At 37.2% G+C, this 14,473-nt stretch overlaps 2 protein-coding genes across 2 annotated transcripts; one reads left to right on the top strand and one right to left on the bottom strand.

Annotated features, from left to right (window-relative positions):
- The first annotated feature begins 1,335 nt into the window (after window positions 1-1,335).
- On the top strand, window positions 1,336-4,076 carry LOC110773417 (alcohol dehydrogenase). The gene is made up of 10 exons (XM_088245989.1): window positions 1,336-1,650; window positions 1,788-1,924; window positions 2,045-2,091; window positions 2,198-2,523; window positions 2,607-2,689; window positions 2,812-2,887; window positions 3,097-3,158; window positions 3,256-3,351; window positions 3,439-3,600; window positions 3,737-4,076. Exons 1-10 carry the CDS (start codon window positions 1,608-1,610, stop codon window positions 3,851-3,853), a joined length of 1,149 nt encoding a protein of 382 aa, XP_088102115.1. The 5' UTR covers window positions 1,336-1,607; the 3' UTR covers window positions 3,854-4,076.
- Window positions 4,077-4,484: 408 nt separating this feature from the next.
- GTA2 (global transcription factor group A2) lies at window positions 4,485-14,000 on the bottom strand. The gene is made up of 22 exons (XM_021949970.2): window positions 13,499-14,000; window positions 11,923-12,161; window positions 11,692-11,835; window positions 11,401-11,559; window positions 11,249-11,332; window positions 10,934-11,004; window positions 10,481-10,838; window positions 10,203-10,358; window positions 9,974-10,071; window positions 9,840-9,888; window positions 9,618-9,770; window positions 9,380-9,523; window positions 9,172-9,265; window positions 8,883-9,041; window positions 8,754-8,802; window positions 8,570-8,664; window positions 8,221-8,299; window positions 6,730-6,784; window positions 6,527-6,644; window positions 6,281-6,424; window positions 5,443-5,540; window positions 4,485-4,944 (listed from the first exon to the last, which is right to left on the bottom strand). The coding sequence occupies exons 1-22, from the start codon at window positions 13,833-13,835 to the stop codon at window positions 4,702-4,704; spliced, it is 3,126 nt and encodes a 1,041-aa protein (XP_021805662.1). The 5' UTR covers window positions 13,836-14,000; the 3' UTR covers window positions 4,485-4,701.
- Between the last annotated feature and the right edge of the window lie 473 nt (window positions 14,001-14,473).

Raw genomic sequence — 14,473 nt, 5'->3', positions numbered from 1 at the left:
AAGTCTCAATAGTCTCTCTCGATCCAAACAAAACAAAAAAATCTCAATAGTCTCTTGTTTTACTTAAAAGACCTTCTCACTATGGCCAAATTAAAATTTCTGAATTATCACGATATTATTTGTCTTTTCAAAATATGTGTAGTCAATTGTGGTTGGCGGATTTCTCCCTCAACTCTGGCTATGGTGGTGTTGTCCTGGCTGTCTTTCAGTCCTCACGTCCGCGACGGCACATCTCTAGACCTTTTTCTAGGTTTAAGTTGGATCAAATTCTAGGTATGCCATGAACTTGGGACATGTTATGATTTTTGTGCTTGTTATGGCCTTTGATGTGTGTTGGCTCTCTCACCAAAAACCCCCTCATTATAGCATTTCCGTTCTGAAACCAAATGCAAGGGTATTGTGACATTAAAGTAAAACCATTAACAATCCAAGTTTGCTTGTTTTCTTTCCAAGTTTAATGTGCTTACGTAAGAATCAGAATCCATCATAAATAAAAAATGTATAAAACCAGTATTCTTTTAACCCACTAGCGAGAGACTTTACGCTATGAGAATTATTCTTATCAAAACAGGGTTTGAAAAATTGAAACAGGGACTTATCAGTATGACTACTGTGCCTCTTGTTTCTTTCTTTCCAAGTCAAATGACAACTGTAAAAAACGTGAGTTCGATTATTGACATTTCTCAATCATGACAACAAACTCGTTAATGTGTCATAAGAATTCGAACATGAAACCACTAGTCTGCAAATCCATTCCTTTTTTCATTAGGCTAGACTCCACCGTCTCGTGCCTCTTGGTTCATTTGTCCTAGTTTGTGTGGTTCAATGTCAATCCAACAAGTTCTGTTGCATCATTCATGGGCGACAGCATTTTTAACTTTAGTCTCGCATATTAAAAGGATGACATAAACAGTGTAGCCTCGCAGCCTACGCTTACTGTAATTGGTTGCTTAATATTTAATTTTTTCTTGGTACAAGTTGCTTAATATTTATTTTGATACTTCTTTCTTATGACTAATGAATCGACCAAACAGGGGACTGTGGTCCAATACCAAAACCACCACTAATCCTCGTATTTCTGTCATTGGCGGTTATTTTTATTATAGAAACCAGAAAGATGACAAAACTTTATGAACCAAAAAAAAAAAAACGAAAGATGACAAAACCACTAGTCCTCCAATTCTATTATAATCGAGCAACTTTCTATTTTTATTTAGTTATGTATAATCATCAATGAAAATTAATCTGATTGGAGACTCGCTAAACCAGCCTGTAAAACCAGGGACTAAATTCCTAACAACTGAAATCAAGGAATGGTTTTGGTTTTGCCATTGGAACTAACAATTGTTAAAAGTCTAATGTTCTAGGACAACATCACGCAGCAATATCCTTATCTATTAAATTAGACTAATTCAGCCTCCTCTTTTCTTTATGGGATGATGTATAAATACCTACACATGCTGCCTTTATTTCAAACCACACCAGAAACTTAACACTGTTCTTAAAAGTTACAAGTCTGTTACATACTACTACAAAGCTTTCTCAGAGTTTCAATTTCAAGTTCTTAGCTGCATTCATTGGATTCTCAGTAACCAGGAGGAGGAAGAATGTCTAATTCTAATACTGCTGGACAGGTCATACGCTGCAGAGGTATCATACTCTAACCAACCATGTGTATAGAAATTGATGGCTTGTCTAATTTATAGAATCATCTTGCTTGCTGTTTTTTTTAATGTTTCTGAGATTTATTGAGTAAAGGGTTTTTGGTTTTGGTTTTGTTTATGTAGCTGCTGTAGCATGGGAAGCAGGGAAGCCACTGGTGATTGAAGAAGTTGAGGTAGCACCACCACAGACAAATGAAGTTCGTTTGAAAATCCTTTATACCTCTTTGTGCCATACTGATGTCTACTTCTGGGAAGCCAAGGTGCTTTTTTTATATTTTTTATATAATTCTTTTTCCTCCTAAGCAAGATTTCTTTATGATCATGAAAGCCAAGAACCAAATATAGCACACAAAATCTGAATTGGTTTTTCTATATTGCAGGGACAAAACCCTTTGTTTCCTAGAATTTATGGTCATGAGGCAGGAGGGTATGTAAATTTCTATCAAACTTGTTTTCAATTTAGCAGAAGCAAGGAAACCATATAGTATAGTGTAGCATTAACTTATGTGGATTTCCTGGTGTTTACAAATTAGGATTGTGGAGAGTGTTGGTGAAGGCGTGACGGATCTTAAAGCAGGCGATCATGTCCTGCCTGTGTTCACAGGGGAATGCAAGGACTGTGCTCACTGTAAATCAGAAGAGAGCAACATGTGTGATCTCCTCAGGATAAACACTGACAGGGGAGTGATGCTGAGTGATGGGAAATCAAGATTTTCAATTAAAGGCAAGCCAATATACCACTTTGTTGGGACTTCCACCTTCAGTGAGTACACTGTTGTTCATGTTGGCTGCCTTGCCAAGATCAATCCCTTGGCTCCTCTGGACAAAGTCTGTGTCCTCAGTTGTGGTATCTCCACAGGTATCCATATATACAAGTATGATTGGAATTTTGCTTAATGTTTAATTGGAATTTATTTTTTAATTATCTGGATATATGTTCAGGTCTGGGAGCTACTCTTAATGTTGCAAAACCGAAAAAGGGATCAACAGTTGCTGTTTTTGGATTGGGAGCTGTAGGCCTTGCAGTGAGTCTCTTTATCTCTTGCTATCTGCCATATATTTATATATGTGACACTTTCACTGCTTGTTTAGGTGTATGTTTATGTGTATAATGGAAAATAAATGTATAAATGGTTTTCTGATTCAGGCTGCTGAAGGAGCCAGGATTTCTGGGGCTTCAAGAATTATTGGTGTTGATTTGAATTCCAGCAGATTTGAAGAGGGTGAGATATATAATTCCTGAAAGTAAATTGTTTATTTCTGGGAAAGTATCTGGCATTTCAGGATATATACTTGACTTGCAATAAGCCTCCTTTTATCAGAAAAGAGAACAATGCACAAGAAGTAGATGTGTTTTCTGCTTCTATTTTTTGACTTTCATGTTTGCAAATGTTCTCCATATGTCTCTGAATTTTAACTTGATTGTTTGCAGCAAAAAAGTTTGGCGTAACCGAATTTGTGAACCCAAAGGACCACAAAAAGCCAGTTCAAGAGGTTTGTTTGTTACTGGCATGGATTCTTTTTGTACATTGTTTCCCTTGTACCTCCTTAAACATGTTTCTAAAGAGCTTTCTTATGGATTGCTTATTAGGTGATTGCTGAGCTGACCAATGGAGGAGTGGACAGAAGCATTGAATGTACTGGAAATGTTGAAGCCATGATATCTGCGTTTGAATGTGTCCATGATGTATGTTCCTAATCCTTTGGCTCCATGTTTCTCTCTTTTAAGTTTTGATGTGATCTTGTTATGATGAACACAAAAATTCTACTCCAGGGTTGGGGTGTTGCTGTTCTTGTGGGAGTACCACACAAAGAGGCTGTCTTCAAGACGCATCCCGTGAACTTTCTGAACGAGAGGACTCTCAAGGGTACCTTCTTCGGAAATTACAAGCCTCGATCCGACATTCCCTCTGTTGTGGAGAAGTACATGAATAATGTAAGCTAGCTAAAGCTGAAGCTAATTTTCATTGATGCTCTTTTTTCAATTTTATGTTATGAGTTGCTGTGTAAGTGCTACACTAGTTTTATTTATGCACACATCAATTGAATTGGAAACTCCCACAATGTTGCAGGAACTTGAGCTGGAAAAGTTCATCACCCACAAAGTCCCATTCTCAGAAATCAACAAGGCATTTGATTACATGCTTAAAGGGGAAGGTCTTCGATGCATAATCCACATGGAGGAATGAAAGCTTCATCCTTGATGTTTGTGTCCGCACATTCTAATTTTCATTTTTTTTTACTCGTCTTTTCTTTTTTGAAAATTTTCAAATTTGGTCTGCATGTAATGTAAGAGAGTGTGCGAATCTGTTTTTTTTTTTTCTTTTCATACTGTTTATGTCCGAGCTTCTGTTGGACAGTTTCTGTGTATATATTCAATGAATAAATAAATAAATAAATAAATTTATTCAACCTCCCCTTGCCCCTTGATGTGTACAGCCTTGAAAATGCACTTAATTTGCAATATCTGTTGACAATTTTGAGCAGCCATATTGATCAATGTGTAGGAGAAATAAATCTCTATCAAGCCTAGCTAAAACCAGTGAAACAACAAATTAAAACCAAGAAAGGTACTTCCGATTTCCAAGTACAGGTAAAACCAGAACTGTTATTTGCAAATCAATCTATTTTTGTTGTTTTGAGAGTGATAATGGGAACATATGAGAAAAAGAAAGATGACGAGAACATATTTAAAATTGTTTTTTTAGTTTTCTTTTTGGGGTTCTGTGTCTTAGTTTTCATTTTGTTTCGCCTTCCATTTGTCTGCCCTCTCATATTTCCTTCTTAATTGATGAATAGGCTAGAAGTTAAACAAAAGTCTCATTAAAAGGGCGCTTAGCATTGCATTGAAAGATAACAATTGTCACACTCAATAGACCTGGGGTGGATCTTTTAATCAGTTTCACATGGAGAGAGACACAGACAGAGACAGAGACAGAGACAGCACTCAATTGGATCTTTGCTTCCAAAAATTGGAAAAATTAGAAAAATCAATAATAATTTACATTTTGAAACTTTATTTGTTCCCAACAAATTACTATTGGCCTAGTTTTGACAAAATAGCCAAGTCTAATATCTTAACATCAAGGGTGTCATCCACCTTGACAATTCCATCCGTGCCATCCACACCAATCAGCTTACCAGTGACACCACGTAACGAGCCACCCATAATCTTGATCTTATCATTTTTCCTTGGCACGACTGCCTCCATTTCATTAGGCAGCGCCGTTATAGTTTCCCCATTGCCACTTGACCCTATAACTACCCTACAGGAGCCATCCTGAACCACCAAACAGTATATACTTAGTATCTCAAATAATAATCACACAGGTAGGTACTTCAAACAATATTTGTTAGTATCTATTTTGATGAGAGATAAACATTGCAACGAGATCATTCTATAATCAGCAACATCAACTACAATACAATGTATATAGCAGCACATGCACACGTAAAGAAATTTCAACGGCACATCATTCATGATTCGCATAGCCACCCTTGTTACCCTCGACAGAAATAACTCAGGCGCTTCAGCGATAACTTACAAGGCCCTCCCAAGTTACAATCCAAAACAGTTCTATAGGCCTGTTCATTTATCTTTTGTCCTACTACACCATATCTCAACAGGAGTTACAAGCGTGTATAATATTATTTCTAGATTTTCATTTAGTAGAAATCACCAAATCCTTCATGTTCATATCCTTTGCAGGTCCAAATATCATTGTACATAGTAAATATCAATAGAGAAATTTAAAAGGAGAACGATTTAAGGACATACCGGGAGCACTTCTCTGACAACTCCAGTAGTTTCCTCTCCAGAATTGCGTACATTGACCAATATGTCCGGCATGAACCATGGTCCCTCACTGTCCCCACCTGATACAAGATGTTAAGATTAGAACTCAAACAGGGGTATAGAGCTCTAGCAAAGCAATGACTAGGGATATTATATCACATAAATAAATCAGATTTCAAGTAACACTATATTCCTCTCATGTCCCATCAAAATATATTTTCTCCTGTTGGATAAGTAAACAATTCTATGAACCAAAACGAAGTGCCCCAGTACACAAACAGGAGCAAATAATAGGAAGCCAAATGCGAAAGAGGACAACAGACTACAACCACTGGACTGTAATTTCTTAATCCTTAAGCGTAATTCATTTCCCCTGCTTCCATAAGCACCACATAATACAGTAAATGATTTAAAGATTATATGCAGACACTTTATTAGAGTTGATTCGTATCAAATTTGAACTTAACGTTTTATGTAAATGTCAGGATTTTTTACTATTAGGCCCTGTTTGGTTTGCAGAGGCTTTGGAATGGGCATTCTTAGGTATGTGATACCTGTTACATAGTTATCCCATGAAGGGAGAATCTAAAACCATTGGGCACCACTTGGGTATGCAATTCTTTGGCCTTGAAAAAGCATTATTGTGTTTTGTATGAATAAATTACCTCCCTTATAAGTCAAAAATACCGCTTTGTCTATTAAATAAAAGGGTATTATTGGAAAATAAGAGTTCTAAACCAGGTCACAACAGGGGAAATAAGAGTTCTAATCAGCACAGTGACTTCATACTGGTTTAAAATAGAAAACCTGAGTCTCATACCTATAACAGGAGACATCATATCCAGACCACCAGTGCCTGGTGTCATTGGTTGCCCCCCAGGAGTTCCAGGAAGATAGGATGCCGAGTTTGGTGTCATAGGCTGCCCACCCGGAGTTGATGGCAAGTAAGGGCTAGGAGCATTTGCTGCAACAGGGATACAAAATGAGAGGAACTCAAGGGGATCGTAAAAATGAAAAAAAGAAGTCAGCACACAAATTTTTAAAAGAATGAAAACTAAAATTGTACCATAAGCAGAACTACTGTCCCTTGGTGTGCCAGCTTCACTATAATTTCCACCAGGAGTGTTAGCCCAACCAGAACCAGGAGTTGGTGCTTCATACGCTCGTGATGGAGGACTTCCTGGCTGAAAACCGTAACATTACAGCTACTTAATACAGAAAAAAGACTAAAGCTACATCTATGAGGACATCTATGCATTAGTTACTCACCTGATACTGTGGGCTCGCACTCCAAGAAGCAGGGTTCCCATCCTCCCAGTTATCCCTGATTTTTTTACAATCAAGGTTCCAAGAAACATCAGTGAAAACAAGCAGACTTAGCTTTTTATGCAGCAGTTATCTGACTAAATTATAAAATCTTTGAGTGGTTAAAGATATAACAGTAAAACCACAATTTGAGAGCCCCTTATGCAACGGGGCGTGGTTGAGTAGTAAAGTAGCATCCCTTTAGAGTCCTAAAATAAATCTGTTTCCTATGAGGAATAGATAAGCCCTATGGAGTATTAAAGTTTAATTAATGAAATTCAGCAGCAGGGTAATGACCATAATTATGGCTCCTCTTTTCCTCCTGTGAGGGCTAATGAAACTGAGTGCCAAAGGTTTCTTTATTCTCCTCTCTGTTTTTCTTGTTAACATTCACACTACTCTGATCACATCTGCACCAACATACTAGTCGTGCCTATTTGCTAACCCAAGCCATTTCTATTGGTTACGGAATTAAAGCACCCGGGTTTTACCCAAAATGCCTACATCACCCCATTTTGCACACAGAAGTATTATACTTGTTCTGGTCAAGAATTATACTGATATGAAAAAGGTGAATTATGTTGCATAATCATAATGCTATTTGGAACACAGATAAAAGTGTTGTGACAAAGTGCATTATGTCAAAAAAAACAATGTATCTGTGTAAAGGTATCATGATGTGAAAAATGAATACTTTTACATCAGGTAATGTATTTGTTAGACATTCTTTTTTTTTACTTAATTCGTACCCTTCGTATAGAATGAAATTTATCATATTCCAAAGTTGGAAAGAATTTGAAAAAGAAATGATGGGAGTAAATTCCAATTTTTGTTATGTATTTGTACTTTATCAGTGTTTAATTGGGATCTAGCTTGACTTTCATTTTGAAGTCTATAAGGATGTTACTGAACTTTTCATAACAAATCCAATGGACTAGGTCAGACCAAGAAAAGAAATAATCCTACTGATTAGCTTTTGGAATATAAAAGATCCCTTAATTCATTGCATTCCACACCAGCATTCTCCATAATAAGAGTGCAATCTAGAAATCCTTTACTTACAGGTCTGATTTGACTTTTCGTATCTTCCATTTTCCAAACTTTTGTTACAGATCTATGTTTTTTTTTCCCGGTTTTTAATCACATACCTAAGTTGTTTCATAATACAATAATAACACACATCCCTGCAAATATTGTAGATTATACAATGATTATCTGAAATGGTGCAAGCCATGAGAACTGGCATAGCACAAGGAAAATAGCTCAGAGCAGTTAATCATGCAAGCCATGAAATCTGGATATACGATTCATCCCTGAATAAAGAAAGAGTTTCCATTTTATTGACGCTGAAACAATCTTCTACTTGATTTAATGAACTACGTTTGATAGGAATTATTTCTTCAACCACTCGCTTTTGAAAGAAATAAATTACTTTAATGCCATTGAAACACTAACCTTGCTGGACTCATAGGTGCATACGGATTCCATGCTCGGTCACGCATAGGAGTCCTCATGCCATCATGAATAGGCGTTGCTGCAAGGAGTTCCAAAGATGAATAAATATATCAGTCATCTAACATATGCAAAAAAGTTTCATTTTTATAAGATCTTCTTGACTGTTATCCAAAAAGTCCAATAATGTATATTGGACCTTTTGAGGAAATTATAGACCCTGGGGTTGGTCAACAAAAATATTATTTTCCCAATGTTACTGCCAGAGGATACAGTCCAAAATAATAATTAAGTACTAGAACTCATACAAAACACTACGTTTTCTTAAAAGGCAAAAAACAAAGAAACAAACCTCCAGCATCCCTCATAGGAGTCATATATGGATGGAGCGGAGTTCTAGAAGGATGCATTGGGGTCTCACTTCCCATACCATAGCGAGATGTATCACTGGAACACATTTAGATAAGAATTGGAAATAAGCATAAGCTAAGCTAAAAACCAAGAGGAAAAAGAACTGAAGTGAAATTTATAATTACCGATATGGTGTTGTAATAGCAACATTATCAGAAATACAATTACGATCAACTGCAAGCATGAAAGAGGTGTTATGGCCCATAAGATGCATAAATAACCAAGGGGACAAGAAACCCAACATGTAGACTTGCCTGTAACAACCTTCATTTGGGACTCCAATTCAACCCGTACATTTGGTCCCTTAACCTCAACAACACGTCCACGATAGCCCTTATAGGCACCCTGGCGAACCTTTACTGTAGTCCCAACCAAGCCATCATGCCCTCGTCCACCTCTATTCCTTCCTCCATCTGAACCATAGAAATAGGAACAATTTATAAACTTGTTCAATAAAATAATAAAGATGATGGAAGAAGAGAAAAAAGGAGAATTTGGTCACAATATGAATAAAAAGAGCCCACTGAAAAATGTGGAACATACAGTTATTTGGAGGGCCTCCTCTAGAAAACCTCTTTGGCGACTGGGGAATACGAGGAGGGGTTCTGAGATGGTCATATCTTGACTGGGTATCACCCTGTAGGTTAGATGGAGGAGTGGGACAAAAGCATCAACAATCAGAACTAATAACACAATGAAACCCATGAGAGATAGAGTTCAGATCTACACAATAAGAGCACAAAGGGTTTACATTTCTATCACCATTCGCACGTGATCCTCCCACAAGAGCACAAGCATGGGACTTAACACAGATAAAGCCTGCATGCTCTAGGTGATGGCGATCATAAATGAACAAGACTCCCCTGTATATGTGTTCCACGGGACCTTGTTTCCCCTATCATATGAAAAGCAATGAAAAAATAATAGCCTGAGATTTATGAAATACTGCAATGAGGAAAACCAAGCAGGAAATATAGATCTCATCTCACCTCGCAAGGGCCATCAATGACCCTCACAACATCTTTCACAGATACTTTGTGTTTATACTTCACTTCAACAGGAAAACTTTTCTCAATCTTGCACTTGATCTCTCCTAACTTGACAAGGGCAACCTCAGGTCTGTCAGGAACTCCCTTAAGAACCTGGAAACAGTTGAAAATAAGAAAACACAGAAAGGGAGGAAGAGGCAATTGTAAATTATGATTACACACCTGAAATGCTTCCCTTTCCACGCGAATGATTACACCGAAACTATTATTACTGCACCACATCAGGCACAAAATAAAGTTAAGTAATTAAACATGAAAAAGAACAGATGACTGGTGCCCATGGAATAGCAACTCACGCCAGTAGAACAAGATCATGAAGCTCATATGCACCAATTCTGGTAATACCAGATGTCACCTCAGAACTCTCCACAACATCATCAGCAAACACACGGATCTGCAAACAAAAAATAATTATGAAATGTTCACATTCTATTTAGTAGAAAACTATTCCTGAAATCCACCATGATCCTATGAAGTAGAGAGATTTTTTTTTTATAAATAGAGTAGAGAATTAAAATCACTCACATGTTCCTTCGTTATATCAGATAAAATGATGAGCACGTGCTGCTCAACCTTAACAACCATACCAGTTGAACCTTCCTGAGTACCAGATACAACTTTCACATGATTCCCAGGTTCAAAGTATTTGCAAAGCTCTTTTTCATTTATGGCAAGAGTTTTCTGGAAAATGAAATCCCCAATAAGAACAAGTGGTCACACCACTAAACCAGTGAAGCAGTAAGAATCTTTTAACAAAAAATTTAGATATCAGAACCAAAAAGCACCGAAAAAGTAATTCTTACTGGAAGTTCTTTCATTTCGGGCCTGATATGAACAGTCTCTTCCTCAACTTTCTCAACCCATCCTTTCAAATTTTTAAGATCTCCCTTGATAACAATAACTGTATCACCCTTCATAAAGTGTCCCTTCTTTCTGTTTGAAAATAAAGTTGACAAACCGGCAATATCTCCATCACCATTCTCCCCGGGTTTCCGGAATTTTTCAAGTTCATCAAAAGTGGGATGTATGTTTTGAGAGCTAATTGATTTCATTGATACTGCTTTGTACAGGAAACCATCTTTAAACAGCATGCCATTAATATTCTCAAAGTAATCACCAGTCATCGGATCTCGTCTACGCTCTACACGAATATGCAGTTCTCTGAGAAGAGTACAAATGGGACCAACAGTGTAAGACGTTAATCTAACCATATATTGAGTGGAGACAGCATTGTAATAAGAAGTGTTCAGTATTACCTTGCTTCATCAATATTCATAAAACGTGGAGGAGGAACAAATGCCTTCTTTTTCACAACTTCTCTGCCCTCCTGTATCATAAACAAGTCATCTCAAAATTACCCAAATAAATTGATAATACTATGCTATGATAAAGTGCTTACGGGAGAGGTGGGACTATTACAACAAAGAAAATCCTAGGATTTAATTTAATAGGAATGCAACCTCAATGAATGAACATAACAGGAATATAAATAAAAAAGATTGCACATTTACACATTGAAGATTGAGACAGTGAGACTCATCTAAACATAGAAAATATGTAACAAACTTTACCAGTTTATTTGCAATAGCTTGTAAATCAATCCTTGGAATTAATTTTACTGTAACTTTCTGCCGCACATTATCGACATCCACAACCTATAACAATAAGCTTAGAGGTTAGGCAAAGAATCACAAGATATTGTAAGCAAACATACTGTCCATACCTTGGCAAGGTCTCCTTTATATGTCCCAATCTTCATTCTGACCCATGTATCCCTAGAAAGATCAATTGCCTTGCTTTCAACCGAAAGAACATCAGTCATTTCTCTGATTGGAACAAGATTTATCTTCTGGGCAAATATATTGCGTAGACCTTTGCACGCCTAAAACCAAAACAAAGCACAAACCAAACAAATGCAATAATCAAATAGATAAGCAAGTACAAATGCCAAAAATAGCCTGAAGTGCAAATACATAAATCATCAAAAATTATGCATACACCAACAAAGGCATACCTCCCTCACATGGGCTTCTTTGTCCGCTTCAATGTATATAAAGTTTTTAAGGTGGTCTAGAGCAACAGCAGACCTGATTTGCAGTTCAGGTTTATCAATATACTTTTGCATTAAGCAAACAGCTGCCTCTCGCTCACGACCAATCTGACAGGCATCAGTGCAGATATCATAAGTATTCTCTCAAAATTGGGAACTATAACATTAATATCATGCTACAATAAATAATCATACCGCACATTTCACCATCCACAACTTTGGATCCCTAACAGAAGGTAAAAGAGCTTGCTGATCCACATCAGTAGTCTCCTCATCGTATTCTGTATGACTTGACCTTGCATACCGCGCTTGAATTCTTCTCTCAAGTGCTTCTACATCTTCTTGCTCATCTTCTCGAGGCAGCAATGGACGACGATGCATCCTTCTACCATCATCATCTTCCGGTAGATCAGCTCCATTATCAACAATGAAGTCTGCACAAAGACTCTTTTACCATCATCACTAATACACAAGAAAGGAAACAACTAAACAAATCCACTAGACATCCACCATGAATTCTAATTTACATAATTATTCACATCAAAAGAAAGCGGAAAATAATCATAACGCGCTTCTGCAGATAACAAGGATTACACCCTGATTAAAAACAAATCCTAAACAGAATCAATTTAACAAAAGAAAATTTGAACAGATATCTACATAACCTGTTTGGAAGATTGAATTCCATGGAAACGATTGATAAAAACTGAAGGAAAAAGAGTTGACATAAATAGTACTTTCATTTTATCCTTGGTTCTAAAGCTTTATTCATTGTCCTCCATTACTTAAGAGAAAGCCATCACCCCTCCAGGTCATAATCTTATTTACCCTATTCCTAGCAAAGCACGGGTCTGCTTTCTCATGGCACAAGTCTCACAAACACAGTTAATAGAAAACTAAAGAACAAGGATTAAATACATGTTTGGCCATTTTTGAAGCTGCAAAATCAATGATATCTCTCGTTATTCACTCAGGGAAATGAAGGCCTTGTAATCTAATGTGATCAAGAACATGAGTTTTCTAAACAGATTTGCAGGGCCATTGGTGTTTACTACAGCTCCCAGTAAAGACGGGAGGGAGATTGGACCAAGATTTCTATTGCCTCCTAAAATGTCAGTTGTTCCCGTACTCAGAACTCTTTTATAAAACTTCCTAACCTTTTATTGTTTTAAATAAGTAACACTTTTTTCACTTATGACTACAGGGTCAAGTGTTCTAAACTACTAAATCCAATCTTGATTGAACCTAATCCCTGATTTTAAAGCATCCCAAACAATATGATAAAGTAATCATAAAACAAACATAATATGAGACATAACTCATAAAAAATAGCAACAGTAATGCAATGTGAAAACCTCCCAAAGTACGAGGAACACAGCAAATAGCATTGGTGTGAACAGAATACTGCACCCTTGCCTAAAACTGGGCACAAGTTATAACGAATTGTGCCAAACTCATTTCTCCTGGAAAGCATATGAGAAAACAAATATTTACACAATTCAATCTAGAACCTTGGAGGAGCCTGCCTAAGTAAAATTGTAACCAAAGGATACCCGCAATACTAATAGACGACCATTCCCAAATCAATTACAATTCAGTACCAGAATTCACCACCTACAAATTCTAAACCATTTATTAATCCCCCAAATCGCTTATAACCTACATTCCAACCCAGACGTATTCATAACCCTAAATCTCCACACAAAAAAAAAAGCAACAAAATTCTAAAAATTAAGCAAAATGAGGTTAGTAGAGGCACAGCAGAGCGTACCGTCCTCGCCTTCATCTTCATCTTCCTCATCATCGGTATCGACCTCAGCCTCGATATCAAGAAACTGCGACCCACTGGGCCTCTTATTCCTCCGCCTACGACTCGCACCACCACCATAAGCCTCATCATCCTCGTCGTCCTCTTCCTCCTCTTCATCGTCCTCCTCTGCAGCATCGTCGATGAAATCCGATCTCCTCCGCTTCTGACTGGAGCGTCGTCCTCCTCGCTCCTCCTCCTCTTCCTCTTCTTCATCCTCGTCTATAACTTGGTCTGGTTCGTAGTCGTCCTCTTCCTCTGGGTCCATCTCATCGTCATCTTCGTCTCTGTGACGAGCCATGGCTGTCTGTCCGCTGATGGGATCAAATTTGAGGTTCTAGGGTTTTCGGTAGACAGAGTTCAGTGGTGCTTATTATGCAAATAGCAAATACAATTTAACCAAGGGATGTTTATATTTGTTTGGGGTGTGAGCTGTTGGGCGAATGGGGGTGTTTTTTTCTTCGACCAAAAAATAAATGGGGGTGTTTTATTTAAGGGGAATATTATTGCCGCCCCTCCCCAATCTCCGCCTCTTTAATTTATTTTCCTGTAAAGTACCAATTATGCCCTCCGTCAAAATCTTGGAGGCGTTTTCACACATAAAGACCATAAGACCATAAAGACTGACTTGGACTGGTTTAGGATAGAATTTGAAGTATTGGATTAGGCCATTTTAGACTGGCTAGGCTTGAGTCTAATCCTATTCATTTTTGCACCAAACGGACTAAAATTAATATTTTTTTAATAAATCAATATTTTATTTTATTTTTTTGATTAACAATAATTATATGCAAAATTCCAACTTTTGCCTCAGTGCCTCACTTTTTTTTTTCTTCAGTATCTTTCTTCCTTCTTTTTTTTCAGTATCTTTTTTTTTTCTAATCGAAATTTATCTTTATCATATAAAATTCGTCTTCTTTTTATGACAAGGAAAAAAAG

Source organism: Prunus avium, chromosome 8 (genome assembly GCF_965620075.1).
Source record: "Prunus avium chromosome 8, drPruAviu1.hap1.1, whole genome shotgun sequence".
Taxonomy (NCBI): domain Eukaryota; kingdom Viridiplantae; phylum Streptophyta; class Magnoliopsida; order Rosales; family Rosaceae; genus Prunus; species Prunus avium.
The sequence above is the reverse complement of the archived record's forward strand: the minus strand, read 5'-3'. Positions and strand labels throughout refer to the sequence as shown.

Excerpts from the sequence above, each read along its gene's own strand:
- LOC110773417 (XM_088245989.1), top strand. The coding sequence starts at position 1,608 with ATGTCTAATTCTAATACTGCTGGACAGGTCATACGCTGCAGAG. Across the intron at positions 1,925-2,044 it reads TCTACTTCTGGGAAGCCAAG|GGACAAAACCCTTTGTTTCC; the intron begins GTGCTTTTTTTA and ends TCTATATTGCAG. Across the intron at positions 3,352-3,438 it reads CGTTTGAATGTGTCCATGAT|GGTTGGGGTGTTGCTGTTCT; the intron begins GTATGTTCCTAA and ends ATTCTACTCCAG.
- GTA2 (XM_021949970.2), bottom strand. The coding sequence starts at position 13,835 with ATGGCTCGTCACAGAGACGAAGATGACGATGAGATGGACCCAGAGGAA. Across the intron at positions 6,425-6,526 it reads GGACAGTAGTTCTGCTTATG|CAAATGCTCCTAGCCCTTAC; the intron begins GTACAATTTTAG and ends TCCCTGTTGCAG. Across the intron at positions 5,541-6,280 it reads TATGATGTCTCCTGTTATAG|GTGGGGACAGTGAGGGACCA; the intron begins GTATGAGACTCA and ends ATCTTGTATCAG.